The 22,460-nt window shown below is 45.4% G+C and overlaps 1 protein-coding gene across 2 annotated transcripts in view; it reads left to right on the top strand.

Moving 5' to 3' along the window:
* The window catches only part of USP36 (ubiquitin specific peptidase 36), an 84,940-nt gene that overhangs the window by 48,110 nt on the left and 14,370 nt on the right, over nucleotides 1-22,460 (top strand). The window contains exons 14-17 of one of the 2 annotated variants that reach the window (XM_077458902.1): nucleotides 3,740-3,870; nucleotides 14,545-15,132; nucleotides 19,654-19,811; nucleotides 21,778-21,942. In XM_077458902.1, coding sequence (XP_077315028.1) covers nucleotides 3,740-3,870; nucleotides 14,545-15,132; nucleotides 19,654-19,811; nucleotides 21,778-21,942 — 1,042 coding nt within the window. The remainder of the gene's footprint in view (nucleotides 1-3,739; nucleotides 3,871-14,544; nucleotides 15,133-19,653; nucleotides 19,812-21,777; nucleotides 21,943-22,460) is intronic. The other variant, XM_077458903.1, reaches the window with a different exon arrangement.

Genomic DNA, 22,460 nt, shown 5'->3' with positions numbered 1-22,460 from the left:
TATCAGCCACTGTTTTTTTCAGAAAAAACTGATTCCTTTCTTGTCATTCTGGATGGTGCACCTTCATCTCACTCCATCATCTCTAGATGCCTAATGCCGCGTACACACGGGCGGACTGTATGGCGTACTTAGTCCGTCGAAACACATTTCAGCGGACAATCCGCTCGTGTGTGGGCTTCAGCTGACTTTTTCAGCGTGCAGTCCGGTGTACTAAGAAATTCTGTCCGTCGTACTTTGGTTTCAGCGGACAGTACGGTTGTCAGTATGCTAGTTCGACAGACTAAGAATGGCGCATGCCCAGAAAGGATTTACACGGTGGAAGGGTGCTTTGCTGTGTCTTGGACTTCCTAATTCTAGTCCCGTCGTATGTGCTGTACGTCATCGCGCAAGCTTTCGACGGACTGTTTGTGCATCCGTGTGTGATCAAGTCCGTTCAGTGGAAAGTACGACGGATTGTCCGTCGGATTGTATGACGAACTAAGTACGCCATACAGTCCGCTCGTGTGTACGCGGCATTAGACGGACCATCAATCCAAACTTCGTTTCAAGGATCAGGTTCTACCATTTCCTGTCAAGGTATACTCTACTAGATCTGTAATTGCTTCTTTGGATTTTCAAATTCAAGCAACTATAGCTCAGATTTCCAAGGCTTCCACCTGGTCTGTTTCCACCATCTCTTGAGTTCTACCAGGTGGATGTTTCGCCCATATCTGCTGGCAGCTTCAGCCATATGGTCCTACAAGTGGCTTTTTGAGCTGAAGGCAGTACCCAGTTCTGTTCTTTCTTGGGCAAGTTGGCATTTGTTTGCTGTGTTGCCCACCCCTTAGTTGAACAGTTTTTGGACTTCCAGAAAGTTTAAGATGTCTCTCAATCAATGGAAGAGAAAGCATAGAGGATTTTTGTCCTCCCTGTAAAATACCGTACTTGAAGTTCATTGAGGGTCGCAGGTCCCACCCCTCTGTGTTTATGTTCATGCTTTCGGTTCTGCTTTGCTACACAACTGAAGCATGCTGGTAGTAGTAGGGGTTTTCCAATCCTCTAGTTGGCGGTCTAAACTGAAGGTTAAAGACTTCTTTTGTCCCTCCAATAAATTTTACTGTGAGTAAAACATTTTCTATTTTAGTAGAGTGAGAAATGGTTAGATTTTATGTCGGTGGTTTTATTGCTATCCCAGTGACAACCACTCCCTCCATCTTGTGTGAGGTTGTCACAGACAGGAAGTAAATGAAAATCCCCCCCAATGGTATAACAGACAGAATTTAAAGCTGACAGAACAGTTCCCTACTCTATACCGAAACAATTTGCTTTGTCTCGAGACTGCGCTGGGCTGACTGGATTGGTCAATGGTTGTGGGTGACTGGTTGTGTGGGCAGAGAGGAAGAAATCTCTTCCAATAGGTCGTGCCCGATGGTGGACCCTATTAGGGGCTTGGGCTGCTACTGATATGGCCTATGGTTGTTTCAGCGAGAAAGTTGGGTTGGATAGAAGGAGCGCCTGGTCTACAGAAAACTGCAACTTTTATTAAAAATCTTTTGAACCGTACATCAAAGTGTAAACGTACATCAAGGCAACACATTTTGGGGGAATGGACTCTCCCCCCTTCAGGGCTGTTGCTGTATGCTTTTGGATGGGAATGGTTTCTAAAAAGATACACTATATTGCCAAATGTTTTGGGACGCCTGCCTTTACATGCACATGAACTTTAGTGGCATCCTAGTCTTAGTTTGTAGGGTTCAATATTGAGTTGGCCCATCCTTTGCAGCTATAACAGCTTCAACTCTTCTGGGAAGGCCGTCCACAAGGTTTAGGAGTGTGTCTATGGGAATGTTTGGCCATTCTTCCAGAAGCGCATTTGTGAGGTCAGGCGATGATGTTGCGTGAGAAGGCCTGGCTCTCAGTGTCTCTAATTTATCCCAAAGGTGTTGTATCGGCTTGAGGTCAGGACTATGTGCAGGCCAGTCAAGCTTCTCCACCATAAACTCACTCATCCATGTCTTTATGGACCTTGCTTTGTGCACTGGTCCAAATCATTTGGTGGAAGAGGGATTACGTTGTGGAGTTGTTTTTCAGGGGTTGGGCTTGGCCCCTTGGTTCCAGTGAAGGGAACTCTTAAAGTGAGAGTAAACCCAGTTTCAAAAAAAGACTTCGCATTTCCGGCATGCCGGGAATGTAACTTTCACATTGGTTGTGCTCTCTACCAAACTTTCAAACCATCCAATGGCTGGTGTCAAACTGATCACATGTGCAGCATTATGGCAGTTGAAGAATTATTAGAGGCCAAGATGGCAGCTTCCTTGACCGAAAACGATAGGAGGGTTTACTTCCACTTTAAGCGTCAGCATACCAAGACATTTTGCACAATTTCATGCTCCCAACTTTGTGTAAACAGTTTGGGGATGGCCCCTTCCTGTTCCAATATGACTGCACACAAGTGCACAAAGCAAGGTCCATAAAGACATGGATGAGCACATTTATGGTGAAGGAACTTGACTGGCCTGCATAGAGTCCTGACCTCAACCCGATAGAACACCTTTGGGATGAAATAAAGCAAAGACTGCGAGCCAGGCCTTCTCATCCAACATCAGTGCCTGACCTCACAAATGCGCTTCTGGAAGAATGGTCAAAAATCCCCATAGACACACTCCTAAACCTTGTGGACGGCCTTCCCAGAAGAGTTAAAGCTGTTATAGCTGTAAAGGGTGGGCCAACTCAATATTGAATCCTACGGACTAAGACTGGGATGCCATTAAAGTTCATGTGCGTGTAAAGCCAGGCGTCTCAATACTTTTGTCAATAGAGTGTATATTGATTACAAGGTTTCTACTGGGACCTGGTGATGGATCCTTTTGAAGGGCTCAGATTTTCAGGAAGAGATGAGCACTTTTTTTTCATAGCAGGAAGTTTCAGCGTCTTAGGAAACATACATCAAAGTTGCAGTTTTCTGGACCCCGGGCGCTCCTTCCATCCTACCCAAGCCTACCATGAAGTTGGAAAACTTTGAGATACAAACTTTGTAAAGCTGTTTTTTGCTCTGTGTATTCTGTCTCTGACCTGTATTGAACTTTTGGTCAGTCCGTTCAAAACTGATATTTTAGTAGGTATTGAGTCTTTAGCTTCTTGTATTTCTCAGGCTTTCCAAAAGAGTTCCCAGCTAGAGTTCCTTGCTCTTCCTTCTTAAGCAACAAAGGGAGTCTTGATTTTATTTTACTTTTTTGCTGTGAATTCAGGGGCTCAGGGCCAAGATGGGTGAATTATATTTTTTTTGCTGTGAATTCAGGGGCTCGGGGCCAAGACGGTTGGATGGGCAGAGCTGGGAACTTAGATGCCAGGCACTCTAAACTGGAATCCCTGAGAGTTAAATATCAGATTTGTCTTGACTGACCCTTTAAGTTATTTATTTTTATTTTTTTGCTTTTTATTTATTTTTATTTCCTTTTTTTTTATGTTTTCTAACAAGTATTTTTTTCACCCCATCACTGTTCCGTTGTCGTTTTTTGTGGCTTGGTTAAACCATTTCATTTGTCATACTGCCTTGCCATCTCTTCTGTGTCCTGGGCATCTCTCTATATATGTATACCCCGCTTCTCCTTATACATATATATCGATGTGTGTGCAACTGGTCTAAACTGTATCAAATCCCCCCCCTTCCTTCCTTTTCTTCCTTCATTCATTTTGATTTGTCACAAACCTCCCTTTTTTCTTTACACCACCAAGATTTTATTTATGTCAATAACTACAGGGCAGCATGCCGCAGAAGGGAAGCAGAAATGACGTTTACTGCCCTCCGCCCCACTCCATCACCACCGGCTCTGCTCATCCCACCTCCGTCTCCCCTGGTCCCACCACACCCCAGCCGCTCCATAAGCATCGGTAAGTCAAAGCTGTGCCTTCACCCCACCCTACTTGATGTCTTTCACCATACAGGTTTCTGTGTAACTGTTGCTGTTCTTTTAGCGAGTGGGAATCTTACTCTGTTCTGCTTAAAGTAAAACCCAATCACAAAATATCTTATATAAGCTTTCGCATGTGAAAATAACTATAAATGTCTGATTCAATATTTTGCAGGCTGCAAGCTTCACTTAAAGTGGTTGTAAACCCTTGCAAACCACTTTGACCTACAGGTAAGCCTAGATTAAGGCTTACCTGTAGGTCCAAGAAATATCTCCCTAAACCTACACGGTTTAGGAGATATTTGCCGAAAGACAGGCACCATTGTCTACGGCGCATGCGCCATAGACAGCAACGCGCGGGCGCACTGAGCGCTGCACCGTCAACGAGGAAGATGCTGCGCGCGTCGGCTCCCGTGCGAATGCGCGGGAGTGACGTCATCGCGGCTTCGCCGAATGAAAGCGGCGGAGCAGCGAGACCCCACCTAGAAGATGGATGCGCCGGACTACAGGGGACAGCGGTGACTTCGCTGGCATAGTAGTCCATTATGCTTTGTCTTTGCAGGGAATGAAAGAGGAAGTAAACTCATCAGGGTTTACTTCCTCTTTAAAGCAGGGGTCTCAAACTGCCGGCCCTCCAGCTGTTGCCAAACTACAAGTCCCATGAGACATTGCAAGGATGACAATTACAAGCATGACTCCCACAGGCAAAGGCATGATGGGACTTGTAGTTTTCGCAACAGCTGGAGGGCCATCAGTTTGACACCCCTGACTTAAAGTAATACCCAGCAGGGGCAGCCCATCCAAGTGGTTGTAAAGGGATTTTTTTTTTAAAATAATAAACATGTTATACTTGCCTCCACTGTGCAGCTCGTTTTGCACAGAGTGGCCCTGAACCTGGTCTTCTGGGGTCCCTCGGCGGCTGTCTCGGCTTTCCCCCCCCCCGCAAGTACTTCTCACGTTCATGCGAGTTCCCTCGCACGGTGAAAAGCACTTGCGGGTGCGCTCCCATGATACAGCCGGCTGGTATAGCAGCTCACTGTATCACTCAGCCCCGCCCCCCGGCGCGCCGCGTCTTTGGATGTGATTGACAGCAGCACGACCCAATGGCTGCGCTGCTTTCAATCCATCCAGTCTAGCCAATCAGCAGCTAGGCTGAGCGGCGAAGAAGATGTCGTAGGCGAGCGCGGGACTTTCGAGGGGGTCAGGTAAGTAAAACGGGGGAGCCGGCACTGTCAGATGTTTTTTCACCTTAATGCATAGAATGTTTACCTTTACAACCACTTTAAAGGTGCACGGGCGCAGCCCCCTCTGTCCACGCCACTCTCAAATATCGGTGAGGGCAAACCTTGGCACTCCAGATGTTTTGGGACTCAACTACACTGCAGAGTGCAAGAGCATCATGGGAAATGTAATTCCAAATCATCTGGGGTGCCAAGGTTCACCATCATTGCCCTATATGGTTAATGGATAGATTCATGCAAAGCATGAATCTATCCCCGGTCGCCACAGCCGCCCCCTTTCAGGACGCCAGACACCTGAATTACATCGGCGGGGGTGCTTTATTGAAGCACCTGATTAGAGCTGTAGGCTCTAATATGCTTCAAAATAGGGTGGACTCGGAGCACGGAGCCCACCCGGGTGTGTTTAGAAAAGCAAATTAATATATTTTAACACTGAATCGCCTCTCCGCCAATCGGGAAGCACGAGTCTGTTACCCTTTTCCCGATTGGCTGAAAGGTCAGGCGATCCTATTGGAGGAGGGGAGAAGACATATGGCTGAAGCCACCGTCATTTCAGAAGAGAAGATGACATTGGAGATGCTGCCAGATGCCTGCCGCAGCCTGATTCCCTGCCTGGTGATCCCTAATGCTGTGTGCCCGCCGATCCTCGATATGCCTGCCGATGGGGGTAAGTTCCCCAACAAAATAGCACCAGCCGCCACCGATACCCAGTATTTCAGCCATGAAGGTCCTTGTTGAGTCACAGTTATAGAATGACTGGAGTAAAAATGGAGAGTGCAAAATCTGTTTAAAAAAAAAAAAAAAAAAAAAGCTGGCGGTTTACTACGGCTTTAAAAAATAACTCCACTTTTTGTTGAGAAAATAACATTCCCCTGGGTGATCTCTGTTGCAGATTGCAGGCATTTTAACAAACTTTGTTGCAGATTCCTCCTTTTTTTTTTTTTTTTTTTTTTGTAGCACTAGCTGTTTGTATCCATGTGTAGAGTGAATCTGTATGGGAGTGGTTTTATAATTATCAGCTGCTGCACCTGCAGGGCTCTAATGAGGTAAGTGGCAGGGTCTGCATCCCTTTTAGACGTGGTTTCCCTTTAGGAGGATCTCACCAAAAATTAGATTTTATTTTTATTTATTTTTTTGCTGCAGGGGATGCTCAGAATCTGACTTGTATCTTAGTGCAGACTTCTGGGAAAATCAGTGAGCCAATCGCACAAGCAGGAAATTACATTTCTGGGGGGGCGTTCTGTACACATTCTATGCACAGAATGCCTCCAGGCAGCCATATTGCATTTTACAGAATATGATAGCTCTGCAGAGTGAAAAGGAAAGGTTATTTTTCTTTAATAATTTCCAAATACAATATGACTTGTTTTACAATTGTAGATGATATATTATTATTATTTTTTTTGCTAATTTTTTTCCCACGAAAGTGGAGTTGCCCTTTAAAGAGGCACTGTCACCTTGCTTGTTCAGGGATAAGTGAACAGTGTCTTTGCAAAGGGGCCCCACCATCCCATAGATATTCGCCCTGCCAGCACTCCCCCCGCTACTACTTCCTTCATCACAGGCAGCACTAAAATCCACAATGTCGGCTGCTCAGGCATCACTTTCAATGTGGTGACATCACTCCCGCTGTCAGTGGGAGAGGACCTGGGGGGCTTCAAGGAATTCCCCTAATTTGCAGGGATTTCCTCTCGCTTCCTGTTTCCTTATGGGGCAGGAAGTGAAGGAAAGTCTCATCAATGTGACAAAGATGGCAAAAAGAAAAGAAATCTGACCCTAGCCATCCCTTCCTCTATGCAAAATGAAAAAATTAAAAGTTTTGCCTATAGTTCTACTTTAACCACTTGCCGCCCATCTGCCGTCATTATACTACGGCAGGTCGGGCTCGTTCACGCAAATCGCCGTACCAGTATGGCGGTCCTTTTAACAGCTATAGCAGGCACGTGCGTGCACGCGCCCGCTGCATGACGGGGGAGCTGATGCACATAGCCGGCGGCCGCGATGTCCACTGGCCACCCGCGATCGCTCCACGGAGAGCCAGAGCGGGGATACATTGACAGGGGAGTACAGATTGAGCGTCTGTTCATAGTGATCAGGAACAGCGATTTCTCGCTACTCCCAGTCAGTCCCTTCCCCCCACAGTTAGAAACACCTCCCTAGGACACACTTAACCCTTTGATCGCCCTCCCCCCAGTGTTAACCGCTTCCCTGCCAGTGTCATTTATACAGTAATCAGTGCGTTTTTATGTCACTGGTCCCAAAAAAGTGTCAAAAGTGTCCGATCTGTCTGCTGCAATGTTGCAGTCCCCCTAAAAATTGCTGATCACCTCCAGCACTAGTAAAAATAAAAAATAATAAAAATGCCATAAATGTATCCCCTATTTTGTAGATGCTATAACTTTTGCACTAACCAGTCATTATACGCTTATTGCGATTTTATATTTTTTTTATTTATTTATTTTTAACCAAAAATATGTAGAAGAATACATATTGGTCTAAACTGATGAAGACTTTCTATTTATTTTTTTGGATGATTATTATAGCAAAAGTAAAAAAAAAATATATATATATATTTTTTTATTTTTTTTTAAATTGTCAATGCATTGCAATGCATTGGATGCTGAAGATTCCTCAGCCACTGTAGCTTTTGAAAATGGCATGGATGCTGGGCCATACGTTTTTTAGGTCCGGGGTATTTAAACTGTGGCTCGTGGGCCAGATGTGGCTCTTTGCTTGCCTTTATCTGGCCCTCTGGGAACTGTTCCTTTCACTGATGTGCGGCACCGTTCATCCACTGACCCCAAAGAGGGAATATTTCTCCCACTGACATCAACAATGGGATACTATTTCTCTCACTGATGCCAGAGATGGGGAATTAATTCTCCCACTGACACCAATTATGGGGCACTAATCCCCCCCACTGATACCGAAGATGTTATTTTCTTACTCCCACTGACCACCAAGCTTATAGCATTGTTTACTTCCACCAATGCCAGGACATTGTGTACTCCCACTGGCCACAGTCTGGCCCCCTAAATTTTGAAGGACAGTAAACTGGTCTCTTGTTTCAAAGCTCCCTGAGTGAGTGAGTGACTTGTATAGTGCTATCTATGCGAACTGAATCGCCTCAGGGCGCTTTCTTGCCACCAGAGTCCATCTGCAGCTTTTGCGTGGTCCTTTTACCCTGTAAGATCCTGACATGCTTACAAACACATATGACATTGACATACACATATTAAGGCCAATTTTTAGACAAGGTCTAATTAACCTACCAGTATGTCTTTGGAGTGTGGGAGGAAACCGGAGTACCCGGAGGAAACCCACTCAGGCACAGGGAGAACACCCACGCAGGCACAGGGAGAACATGCAAACTCCAGGCAGATGGTGTTGTGATCAGGATTTGAACCAGCGACCCTATTGCTGCTAGGTGAAAGTGCTAACCACTACACCACTGGCTGCACTAAAGTCACTGTGGCTGCCTTTGCAGCTTCCAAATAGGTTGACACCACTGGGGACTGTACCTGAACACTGCCTAATGGAAAAGTGGGTCTGGCCTGTAATTTTGCAGGAATGCACTGGGCCCTGCCATAGGTGCTCCCCCTGGCATGCAGTGTACAGGTCCAGGGCCGTGATCTGCCAGCAGCAGATCCCTGTCCCTAAAGACACCTGTGGGGTTATGCCCATTTTGGAGAGTGAAAGCCAGAATGGGGTCTAGCCCTTTTTAAGTCTGAACTGCTTCAGAAGTACACGGAGACGATTTTTTAAACATTCATTCCTAGAGTGCTCGTACAATTCCTAAGCCATTTGGGGGTGTATGGGTGCCAGATACCACCCTTCTGGCAGTTGGGGCTTGGAGCTGGGCATCCCAGGTTAAACTTGAATTTGGCGCCTGTGTGACCCTGGCATTGCTGCACCCTGTGATGCCTCGTTTTGGAATTTGTTGCTGTGGCTGTGTGGCTTTTCCTTTTTCTGGTGTACCTTCCAACCTGCAGATGCTCCTGGCTCTCCTTCATTGGCACAGCAGTCTCACCACACTACCTGGGTTCACAGCACCCTCCAGTGCTTGGCACCAAGGCTTTCCCTACTGTATGTATGGCTTGGCAGACACACTTTGTGAGATCTCCAGAAGTCTTCTTTTCATCCATTTGTGTGAGACCCTTTGACTTCAATGCTGGTTGGCTTAAGTTCCGTTGAAGAAGCGCCATTAGCAATTACCCTTCGAAGGCGAACGCCTGTTTGGTACCTTGGATAAGTACATCAATTCGATTACAGGAGCTAGGGGTGTTCTTCCACTCCCAACCCCCCAAATTAGAAGGCTTGTGCATTTTCACTGGAAAGTCCTTCTACTACTGGGGTTAGTAAAGGTTCAATTTGCCCCTTACTCTTCCAGTTCTAAAACGAAGGCAGGAACATGCTTTCATAAGAAGACATGACCCTCCAAACCAGCCAGTCATTCATTACCTTCCATCTTCTGAGGAGTTTTCTGGCTTCAGTAGATATTGCTTACTTGCACATTCCCATCTTTACTCATCACCAATACTAGTGGTGCTTTGCAGTGCATGGTTCAGTTTTGCCAAATTGTGACCCTCCATGTCTCTGTGGGTTTTTACCAAGGTGTTTGCCCCGGTCTTAGCTTTGCTCTCACACAGTTGTGGGTTACTTGGATGATCCACTTTCCGTGCCAACCAACATCTAGCAGACAGTGCAGACTCTGCAGAGGCTTCACTTGGATCCTTAACCTGGGAGACGTTATCGCTGGACCCACCTCGCAGATTGGATTGCCTGAGCCTGATACTAGAAATTACCCTGTCCAAGATCTTCCTTCCTTGGATCGAACTTCTGTCCTTCCAGTCTCATGCCCCAGCCCTCAATGCCCAATAGGTGCATCCTTCAAGGCTGTGCCATATGCAGCTTAACTTTCTGGCAGCGTGGGACAAACAAACTCTGTCTTTGGACCACCCAGTGTGTCTGACCACCAAGGCCAGACTCTTCCTAGCATTTAGATTTCTAACACAGCCGTAGAGTTAGAGAAGCCCATTCTCCCAAGGATGTGAAAGGCCCTCCTGACAGATTCCAGCCTGTTGGGCTGGGGCACAGTCCTGAATGCCCTCTCAGTGGAGGGAACGTTATCATCCGGGGAACGCCACCTTCCCATCAGCATTCTAGAGCTCAAAGCAATTGTCCCTTCGACTCTTGACCCCTTTATTACAGGTACACCCGATCTAATCGCACAGAATTTCGTGCTGCACACAAAGAAAAAAAACTTGCTTCTCTCTTGGGTAGAAATTCATGTTTCGGCCCTGTCTGCTGTCCACATGCTAGGCCCGGAAATTTGCAAGTAGACTTTCCTGGTCATGAACCCGAGGGAATTGGCTGTCTTTTGTAGAGGCATTTCAAGCCCTTTGTCAAGAGTAAGGACAACACACATGGAGGAACAAGAAAGCATAGTGGGTAGGTATGCAACACTCCTGGAAATAATGAATTCTGTAGAGTCTTTTGAAGCCATAGCTCTGCAATAGAGCATACATTACCCAGTCAGTGGGATGAGTTTTCAGTGTTCTTCTTTTTTTTTTTTTTTTTTTTTTTACAAGCAAGGCTTACTTTTATGTTGCATAATTTCATAGTAGGTGAGGTCTAAAAAAGACACAAGTCCATCAAGTTCAACCTATGTGTGTGATTATATGTCAGTATTACATTGTATATCCCTGTATGTTGCGGTCGTTCAGGTGCTCATCTAGTTTCTTGAAACTATTGATGCCCCCCGCTGAGACCACCGCCTGTGGAAGGGAATTCCACATCCTTGCCGCTTTTACAGTAAAGAACCCTCTACGTAGTTTAAAGTTAAACCTCTTTTCTTATTTTAATTGGTGGCAAGAAGTCTTGTTAAACTCCCTTCCGCAAAAAATTAGTATCACTATTGTGGGGTCACCAGTACGGTATTTGTAAATTGAAATCATATCCCCTCTCAAGCGTCTCTTCTCCAGAGAGAATGAGTTCAGTGCTCACAACCTTTCCTCATAACTAATATCCTCCAGACCCTTTGTTAGCTTTGTTGCCCTTCTTTGTACTCGCTCCATTTCCAGTACATCCTTCCCGAGGACTGTAGCCCACAACTGGACAGCATACTCCAGGTGCGGCCGGACCAGAGTCTTGTAGAGCGGGAGATCTTGTTTTATCTCTGGAGTTGATCCCTTTTTAATGCCAATATTCTGTTTGCTTTATTAGCAGCAGCTTGGCATTGCATGCCATTGCTGAGCCTTTCATCTATTAGGACCCCCAGGTCCTTTTCCATCGTAGATTCCCTCAGAGGTTCTCCCCCCAGTGTATAGATTGCATTCATATTTTTGCCACCCAAATGCGTTATTTTACATTTTTCTACATTGAACCATTGAATGTAGTCAGAAGCGACAGGATCACTATACGTGGGAAAGAGAGATACGTGGATGAATGTGAATAGTTGGCTTGCTCTTCCATGTTTTTCCAGATTAGAAAACCCTTATGCCCCATAAACACAATCAGAAATTCTGTCAGAAAAATCTTGGATGGTTTTTCCGACGGAATTCCGCTCAAGCTTTTCCTTGCATACACACGGTCACACAAAAGTTCTCGGAACTTTCGACCATCAAGAACGCGGTGACGTACAACACTACGACGAGCCGAGAAAATTAAGTTTAATGCTTCCGAGCATGCGTCATATTCTTTCCGAGCATGCGTGATTTTTTGCGTGTCCGAATTGCATACAGACTAACGCGTTTTCGGATAGGAACTTTTTCCGACCGAAAAATAGAGAATCTGCTCTCAATCTTTTGCTGGCTGGAATTCTGCCAGCAAAAGTCCAATGGAGCATACATACGGTCAGAATTTCTGACCAAAAGCTCACATTCGACAATTGCTGGCAGAATTTCTGATCGTGTGTATGGGGCATTATACGTGATGTATTACACTACCGAACAAAACCTATATACCAAACGTTAATATTGAACTATAATTGCATCCTTTTCTATACCAAGTTTGAATAATAAAGAATAACTGCATAACTCAAAATCATTGAAAAGTTTTGTAGTTCCTGGTTCTACAATAAAATGCAATTAATCCTGGAAAAAAATGGCAGGTTAAAGTAGTAGGAACAAAGCTCTTTTAACCCTACTTATCCGGGGGATCATAGTGGTGCACTTTGTTCTGCATTTCTGTGACCCATATTCAGCCGGTCTAGACTTTGGGAGCCATGACTAGCGGCGCCTGGACTGGCTCCATTTGCATTGGTTTCTCTCAGATTACTGCAAAGTGGATGATTGGGTGGGCTTGTGGTCAATCAATAGGGTTTATATTGATGGGTACTGGCTATTCTCTCAAAAGCCAACTACTCAGCTATGGGTGGCAAAAAGCAAGATTGCTTAATACGTTTATAAGATGGTTGCTCAAATGTGAGGATTGCGGCGTGTCATTCTAAGGCGTAGAATTGGTGGAGGTAGAAAATTTGGACACCGGCAGGCCGTGGTGAGACAGACACAATGCTAAAGAACAAATGTTCTTCTGCAACCCTTAAAGAGGAAGTAAACCCTGATGAGTTTACTTCCTCTTTCATTCCCTGCAAAGGCAAAGCATAATGGACTACTATGCATCGCATAGTAGTCCATTATGTGTCACTTACCTGACACAGGAGCCAGTGAAGTCACCGCTGTCCCCTGTAGTCCGCCGCATCCATCTTGTTGGTGGGGTCTCGCAGCTCCGCCGCTGTCATTCGGCGAAGCCGCGATGACGTCACGCCCGCGCATGCTCACGGGAGCCGACACGCGCGGCAGCTCCGTCGCTGAGAATTCCGCGCTCAGTGCGCCTGCGCGCCGCAGTTTACGGCGTATAGGTTTAGGAGATATTGCTTGGACCTACAGGTAAGCCTTAATCTAGGCTTACCTGTAGGTCAAAGTGGTTTGTAAGGGTTTACAACCACTTTAATAAGAGCTTTCAGAGTAGTATGTTTTTGGGTTTGAGACTAACACTGTGCTAATGTAGGGTTGGATATGTGCCTTTCTACATAATGTACCAGCATGCAACATGTTAAAGCGGAGGTCCACCCTAAAGTGGAGCTTCCGCTCATTGGAACCCTCCCCCCCTCCGGTGCCACAATTGGCACCTTTCAGGGGGGAGGGGGGTGCAGATACCTGTACAGTACAGGTATCTGCACCCACTTCCGGCATAGATATCTGCAGAATATACGCCCCTTTCCGCAGATATCTACGCCCCTTTCCGAAGGTCCCCCCGCTGCCTGCTGGGAAACACACGGATCCCAGAGACAGCGGGGACCATCCTTATTGCGCAGCGCGACTCGCTCATGCGCAGTAGGGAACCGGGAAATGAAGCCGCAAGGCTCCACTTCCTGATTCCCATAGCCAAGATGGCGGCGGCGGCGGCGGCAGCACCCGAGAGACTATCGAGAGATCGGCTTCGGGTGACGGCATCGCGGGCGCGCTGGACAGGTAAGTGTCATTATTTTAAAAGTCAGCAGCTGCAGTATTTGTAGCTGCTGGCTTTTAAAAAAAAAAAAAAAAACGGCGGACTCCCGCTTTAAGTGTATTTTAGAACTCTAATTCTTGGAAATGGCTTTCCCCCTCCTTTTTTTTTTTTTTTTTTTTTCTTTCTTATTTTATGTTTGTTTGGTTGTATGTATGCAAAAACAAAAAAAAGTTTCAATAAAAACTATTGTTTATAAAAAAAAAAAAGGGGTATTTTTGCATTTGAAAAACTGCTGCGCAAATATGAAAGAAATTGCAAAAGCAACGATTTTATTCTCTATGACCTCTGCATTAAAAAAAATAAAACAAAATAAATTTTTATATATATATATATATATATATATATATATATATATATATATATATATATATATAATATATATATATATATAATATATTTTGGGGTTCCATGTAATTTGCTAGCATAAAAACAGATTTTTAAACGTCAGAAAAGTTTGGTCTTAGGCTGGGTTCACACTGCTGCGATGCGGGAACGCTGCGAATCTACTGCGGGTTCCCGCATCGCATGCCTCCCGGCGGCAGTTCACACTGCCCTGTGCGAACTGCTGGGAGTGTCAGTGAAAAGTTAATGACACCCCCAGATCAGTTTGCATATCGCAGTGCGATCTGCAAACTCCGACAGGAATCTGATGGCATGGTGTGAACACCCATGCGATCCGATTCTGCTGCGGACCAAAAAAAGGGACCTGTGCGAGTTTGGACCAGATGCGATGCGAATTCAACCATACTATCTGTATGGCTGAACTCGCATCGCACAGAGATCGGATGTGATTTGCAGTGCGGTGTGCGAATCGCATCCGATCTCGTACACTGCAGCAGTGTGAACCCAGCCTTAAAGTGGATGTTCTTTAATTGTTTTTTTTTTTTTTTCTTCTTTTGCAGAGACTGTCTTCCAGCCTCAGACACCTTCCCTGGGACTTGTAGTAACAATTTTAAACACAAAACATTTAAACCCGATGAGAAACACAAAAGACCAAGTGTAGTATCTCCCCAACATTTCACTCCATCAGGGTACCCATCCAGCTTTTGCAATACCTCCAAACGGACTCTTTTGCCCCAGGAACCAGCTGGAGACAGCTGCACCACTACAGCACAGGGCGGCATCTCGGAGCAAAAAAGTCAACTGCATATCATAAGCAGCAATGGGGACAGCAGGGTCAGAGAAGAAAGCAGCATAAGGAAGAAACACAGGAAGAAAAAGAGAAAAGCATCCGAACCCTCAGAAGTTATGGAAAGGACAGAAAAAGTTTATTCTCACTTGGACCCTGAAAGACAAAAACTTAAACTAGAGAAAACTAAAATCAAATCAAAGAAAGACAAAACTTTGCAGGGCCACACCTCTCCAAAACCTGTACTAGAGCCAACGAACAATGTTGAGACTCAGGAGCCCACGAGGAAAAAGAAAAAGAGGAGAAAGGATGAGATACCAGTTGATTATACAGAAAGTGAGCGTGAATCATCAGTGAAAAGGTAAGCGGCTTCCCCAGAATGTAGTAATGGCAAGCTGCTTGCTATGGGGGCACTCGTGCATGCTCGCTCCAGAGCCCTGCTCTGTGTGCCCATAAGACGCACAAAGCACACCTTTGCCCCGCCCCCTCTGCTCACTGATTTTGACTGACAGCAGTAGCAGCCAATGATTCTCAGTGCTCTCAGCCAAGCCTGTGAGACGGGAGAAGAGCTGCTGCAGGTGTGCACAGCACTGGATTGAGATCGGGTACAGGGTGAGTATTTAGGCGGGGGGGGAGATGGATGTAAAAGTTTTTTTTCTTTTTTGCCTTAAAGTTGAAGTCCACCCTAACACTAAAATCTCTGCATCGGATCACAAAATGTTATTGTAATTTTACAAGAACAATCATAAAATGAAACAATTGTAGCTCCCTCACAATAAAAAAGAAATTTCACGCCCATAAATACACTTAACCAAAAACAGCATACATACAGTAATTATTATACATGATTTATATAGCGCCAACAGTTTACGCAGCGCTTTACAATGTATAGGGGGGGACAACACACTAAAGCCCCATACACACGGTCGGACTTTGTACAAACTTTTCCGTGGACTTTTGTACAAAGTGTGTTGTCCACAAGTTTGTATTGCATACACACGGTCGGACTTTTTGACAACAAACACGAACGTAATGACGTCACAACGTACTGACGCCGCTTCAAAAGAGGACGTTCAATGACTCCAGCGCCACCTTTGGTCAACTTCTGTATTGTAGTCTGATCGTTTGCAATGGTTCTGAGCATGCGTGTTTGTACCTTGTACAAAAGTCCGATGCTTTTGCATACACACGGTAGGACTTTGCTCCATCGGACTTCTGTTGTCAAAAAGTTTGTCCGTTCGCAGAGCCAACAAAAGTCCGATGAAAACAGAAAAAGTTTGTCCGATGGAGCGTACACACAGTCGGATGTTGCTCCAAAACAGCTAATTTGCATGTTTGTTGTCAAAAAGTCCGACCGTGTGTACGGGCCTTTACAGTACAATACAGAAGGTACAGGAGGGCCCTGCTCGTAGAGCTTACATTCTAAAGGGAGGGGGTGGTGGTAAAAAAGGTAATAGCTGCAGAGAATGATTTGATGGGGGTTTGGCTCCGGGACAGTTGTTAGGTGGGTGTGGGATAGGCTTCCCTGAATAAATGAGTTTTCAGGGATCTCCTAAAGGTGGACAGGGTAGGGGAGTTCCAGAGGATGGGAGAGGCTCTGGAGAAGTCTTGAAGGCGGGCAAGGGAGGAGGTAACAAGGGAGCTAGAGAGCAGGAGGTCCTGGGAGGAGCGGAGGGGACGATTTGGACGATATCTGCAGATGAGGTTGGTGATGTAGATGGGGGCAATGTTGTGGATGGCTTTGTATGTTAGCATTTTGAATTTTACACTGTGGGGTAGGGGAAGTCAGTGAAGGGATTGACAGAGAGGGGCGGCAGTCATGGAATAAATACATACTATAACTCCCAATCCATTTATTCGATAAGACCTCTAGTGTTCAAGAGCCACACAGATTGAGGAAAAAAAACAAACAATTCTGCAACCTGGTAGTATGAAACCAGTGCTTCTATACCACCTACCAGACAGTAGCAATGCATACAGAGCATTACCAGGATGTGAAGTGTCTTCCAATATATTAATCACTCTCTGAAGACGCCTCCCCTCCCCCAGTTCATCAGTTATCAGTAGACTAATTCCTGCAATAATCTTCTGTGCAGTTTTTATTACCCTTTGTAGGGCATTTCTGATTGTGCATGATCCTTGCCACAAAGAAATGTGGTACATTAGCACACTTTCAATAGCAGCTTTATAGAAGCTATAAAGGACCCGCTCTAAAAAGCCTGCCCTCCATAGCTTCCTAAAAAAGTAAAGTCTCTGATGAGCCTTGCCCACCAGACGGGATATATGCCCCGTCCATGGCAGATCCACCCTAATTATTGTTCCCAGGAAGTGGAACTCCTCTACCCGCTCAACCTCCATCTCATTGATCACCACTGGCTCATAGCCAACCTCCCGTACTTTCCTAAAATCAATAATAATCTCCTTTGTCTTTGCTACTTTTAACTGTAAGATGTTCTCTTTGCACCATCCATCTACAGACTTCCACAATCTAACATTTAACCTTTTTAACCCTGTAAGGAAGAAATTGGTGTACATACCTCTTACATACATACATACATACATACATACATACATACATACATACATACATACATAGAAGCCGCTCCGAACAGATTCCATGCTGAGCTGTCAGCTGCGTTCTTCACTGTGGAGGTGGGTGCAGAGGACGCAGCCGACAACAGAAGCCCCATAGTAAATCCTATGGGTGACGCCACTCCTCATTCATTTCACAGCCATTGTTGGTTGTGTCCTCTGCAGAGCTTCCGCCGCTGGAGACGGAACCGGCTTCAAAAAAGGTATGTATACTGATTTCTTCTTTACAGGCTAGACAGGTTTGTGTTAGATCATGGATGTCTGTAAATTGCAGAGATTTTAGTGTTAGGGTGGACTTACATTTTAAAGCTGTTGTAAACCACTGGACCTTTTTTTTTTTTTTCCTTTTGTACCTGCAAGGTAATGTCATAATGTGCTAGTATGCATTACATACTGGCAGATTATGTTAAACTTGCCTTAAAGCGGAGGTCTGCTGTTTTTTTATTTATTTTTTTAAAGTCAGCAGCTACAAATACTGCAGCTGCTGACTTTTAAAATAAGAACACTTGCCTGTCCAGGGCACCCGCGGTGTCCTCACCCAAGATCTGTCCCTCGGCTCCTGGGTGCAGGCGCCGGCGTCTTCAGTAAGGGAATCGGAAGTGAAGCCTTGCGGCTTCACAGCCTGGTTTCCTACTGCGCATGAACAAGTCGCGCTGCGCATCCTGATTGGTCCCTGCTGTCTTCTGGGACCTGTGTGTCTCCCAGAAGACTGCGAGGGTGGGGGCAGAGAAGGCACCAGAAGTGGCGTAGATACCCGCGGGTGGCACAGGTATCTATGCCCGGAAGTGGGAGCAAAATACCAAATGTGACACCGGAGTGGGTATGGTGGACCGGAAAAGCGGAAATTCCATTTTGGAGTGGAACTCCACTTTAAAATGAAGCCCTTCCAGCGCTGAGATGTCAGGGCTGCTGGCGCTCCCATCTTCACTCATGTTGCCTTCCCGGGTTTGCGGACTGCGGCTCGGTGACTGGCCGGAGCCGTAATGACGTCACTCTGAAAAAATGGCACGGGTGGCTGTTCTTTCAGAGCTCATGCACCAGTGATTTCACTGGTTGCATGTACACTAAACGGCACGCGTTTAGTAGATATTTACACTACCTATAGGTAAGCCTTATTATAAGCTTACCTATAGGTAAATGTCAAGAATGGACGTTTACTTCCACTTTAATGCAGAGAATGCATTAAGGTAAAAAACCCTTTTATCTTTACAACCAATTTAACTTCTCTTTAAAACATGTCCGCTGTGCAAGAATTACATTTAAAAGATAAAATAGATGATCTCCTGTTGCCGGTCTCCCTCATTTGGCGGTTCCTTGGTACATAATTTGAACTGGAGAAGATTGGGATGTGATCTTTTGGGCCCTGAAACTCTCAGCCCTTCCGTGCTGGGACTGGTCTTACTTGCTGGGCCATGACTTTGACAAACTTTGGCGTGAAGTTGTGGCCTATACATATTTGATCATAAATGCAAAAAGAAAAACCAGGCTTGTTTTAGGAAATTTAATAAGGTGGGTGGTCTAGGCCCGACCCCCAACCGCACCCTACCCTATGCTACCCTACCTCACCCCACCTTGCCTTACCTTTCCCCACCATGCTCTTCCCTACCCTACCCCTTAACTTACCACTAGACCCCCAGCTGTGTCTGATTTTTTTTAAAGCAAAGGGTGCTATGCCCTGCATAATTCCTATTTTGATTGGCATAGCAGGATTCTTTTAAACTCCACTGTGAAGATCCTGACAGGAGGGATGCTCCTGAGTTGATTACAGATATTGGCACTGTGGGCCACTACTTCCAAACTGCGATTACACCACTACATAGGATCATGTGTGCTCAACCTGTGGCCCTTCAGCTGTTGTGGATCTACAAGTTCCATGAGGCATTGCAAGGCTGACAGTTGAAAGTATGGCTCCCACAGGCCTGATGGGACTTGTAGTTCCGCAACAGCTGGAGTGCCACAGGTTGTGCATCCGTGTCATAGATGGAGTTTGAGAGGAAAAGACCTGCAGTGTTGAATACAGTGACTTATGCATAGGATAGAAATAGTGACCCTAAAATCTGGGACTCTTCAGGGGTCTGATGGTGGGGCCCTCAATCTGGTGGTCTCAGAGCAACTGCCCTTTTCTAATATATGGTTTGCTGGCTCGATCTTCAGCTTTTTTTTTATATATATACAGGTTCTCTTTACCATCTGTTATCCACAATGGAACAATGGCAGCATTAAAATAAAATTGTAATACTGATTACACACTCTACATGTTATGATTAAATGTGCAATGTTTTCCCCCTAGTACACACATAGTGTCTAGCCAGGATTCGCAAGGGGATCATGAAATCATGAAAATAAAGAAGAAGAAAAAGCATAAATTGCACAAGCACGATAGCCAAGAGAGTGAAGAGAGCGAATCTGCCAAAGGACATAAACATAAAGCTCAGGAAATTAACTGTGGTAAGAAATAACCAGAGGACTCTGGCCAGTAGGGGTGGAAAATGCCCCAGCGTCAAAGAGAGTAGTGTCCCAAGCTCAGTGGGAGGAATAGTGCCCCATCATTGTTGGTGGGGGGGGAATAATGCCCCATCATTGGTGTTAGTGGGAGGAATACTTCCCCATCATTGTTAGTGGGAGGAATAGTGCCCCATCATTAGTGGGGGGAATCGTGCCCCATCATTGGTGTCGGTGGGAGGAATAGTGTCCCACCATTGGTGTCAATGGGAGGAATGGTGCCCCATCATTGGTCTCAGTGGAAGGAATAGTGCCCCATCATTGGTGTACGTGTGAAAAATAGTGCCACCATTGGTGTCGGTGGGAGGAATAGTGCCCCATCATTGGTCTCAGTGGAAGGAATAGTGCCCCATCATTGGTGTACGTGTGAAAAATAGTGCCACCATTGGTGTCGGTGGGAGGAATAGTGCTCCATCATTGGTCTCAGTGGGAGGAATAGTGCCCCATCATTGGTATCAGAGGGAGGAATAGTGTCCCATCATTGGTATCAGAGGGAGGAATAGTGTCCCATCATTGGTGTCAGTGGGAGGAATAGTGTCCCATCATTGGTGTCAGTGGGAGGAATAGTGTCCCATCATTGGTGTCAGTGGGAGAAATGGTGTCCCATCATTGGTGTCAGTGGGAGAAATGGTGTCCCATCGTTGGTGTCAGTGGGAGAAATGGTGTCCCATCGTTGGTGTCAGTGGGAGAAATGGTGTCCCATCGTTGGTGTCCGTGGAAGAAAATGGTGCCCTATTGTTGGTGTCAGTGGGAGGAATAGTGCCTCATCATTGGTGTCAGTGGGAGGAATAGTGCCCCATCATTGGTGTCAGTGGGAGGAATAGTGGCCCATCATTGGTGTCAGTGGGAGGAATAGTGGCCCATCATTGGTGTCAGTGGAAGGATTGGTGCCTCATATCATCTGGTCTGTGGGATGCAGTCAGGATACCACTGATATAAAGCAATGAAAGTAAATGATATTTCATAGAGGTCGCAGGCTCTGGTTAGGCAGTTCACAATTAAAAAGGCTTCCCTATTAACCTCTTGCTGCCCACATAACTCATATGTGCGACAGCAAAAAGGGTTAGCTTTAATGTCCAAATGCTGCACAGCTCCCGATCATGGGACCACTGTGACAGCCAATTGCTGTGGTCACGTGATCTGGCAGACCTTCCCGCCCCCAGCCATAATATCCCAATTAACCGCTTTGCCCCGTCCATTCCCTTACATGTGGCCTCTCAGCAAGTAGGCCTTAATGCCGAGTGGCCACATATATGCAGCCCTATGTAAACAACTTACCATGCTGAGAGTGCGCTCCCAGCACGGTACCTGGCGGGGGGATCGGTAAGCTCCCAATTCATACTTGCGATAGGGAGCTTTCTGATCATGTGACCACTGTGACAGCCAATCACAGCGGTCACATGACCCAAATGTCCACCTCCCAGCTTTTAGAACTCTTATAGGGCTGGGAGGCAGTTGGCGCAAAGGGGTTAAAGGGAACCTGGGGTGGGCGTGCAGGGGTTAAAATTTATATGACGTTTATTTTTTTTTACGTTTTTGACCACTCTGTACCCTGTGTTTAAAAAAAAAAAAAAAGAAAGAAAAATGTATTTAAACCGCTTACCAAATGAAAGCTTCAAAAAAATATATTTGGATGGACTAACAGTGGGCAGATTCCTCCTGGTTGTCATTTTTGGGGAAACGTCTGGACAGATAAAAAAAAATCAAAAAAGTAAAAGTCGGGTAGAGTAGGAAATCCCTCGGGAAGCGATAACAATTGTTTCTACTCTCTGAATTGCTTGTCGTTTGTCACAACTGGTCTGCTGTTTGATCGCACACCGAACGTTCCCTCCCCATAGAGAAAGACGGTTGGTTTCTGGTTGCCATGTTTTTTTTGTTTTAATTTGCTGATTCAGTCTCTTATTCTCTGCAGACTCCATATTTGTATGGGACAGCCACATCAAAGATGGATACAAGCGACATCCTTCCATTCCCTGTGCAAACAAGAAAGCCCAGCTGGCATGGGACGGCACGGCGAAATCTGGTGTCGTCGAACAGCTACTGAAGAGCGCCACCAATAAAGCCTATGGGATGCAAGGTGAGACACTCGGGGCACAGGGATCAAAAAAAATAAAACGAACGCCAGACATTTTTCTTAGTTTTTGGTTAGGGTGGGGAGGAGTTAAAGAAGAATTCCAGGTATGGATATTTTATACATAGTTACATAGTTAGTCAGATTGAAAAAAGACACAAGTCCATCCAGTTCAACCAAAAAAAAAAAAAAAATATATATATATATATATATATAAATATAATAAATATACCAGCCCATATACCCAATTCTATACCCACAGTTGCATTGGTCCAGTGTGTGTTACGGTGCATCCGGAAAGTATTCACTTTTTCCACATTTTGTTATGTTACAGCCTTATTCCCAAAATGGATAAAATTCATAATTTTCCTTAGATATTCTACAAACAATACCCCATAATGACAACGTGAAAGAAGTTTGAAAGCTTTGCAAATTTATTAAAAATATAAAAACAAAATTTATTCCCATGCACATAAGTATTCACAGCCTTTGCTCAATACTTTGGTGAAGCCCATTTGGCACCA

This window comes from Lithobates pipiens, unplaced genomic scaffold, assembly GCF_037356315.1.
Source record: "Lithobates pipiens isolate NorthernLeopardFrog02 unplaced genomic scaffold, aLitPip1_a1.2 Scaffold_28, whole genome shotgun sequence".
NCBI classification, from domain to species: domain Eukaryota; kingdom Metazoa; phylum Chordata; class Amphibia; order Anura; family Ranidae; genus Lithobates; species Lithobates pipiens.
This window is presented reverse-complemented; position numbering and strand designations above follow the sequence as displayed.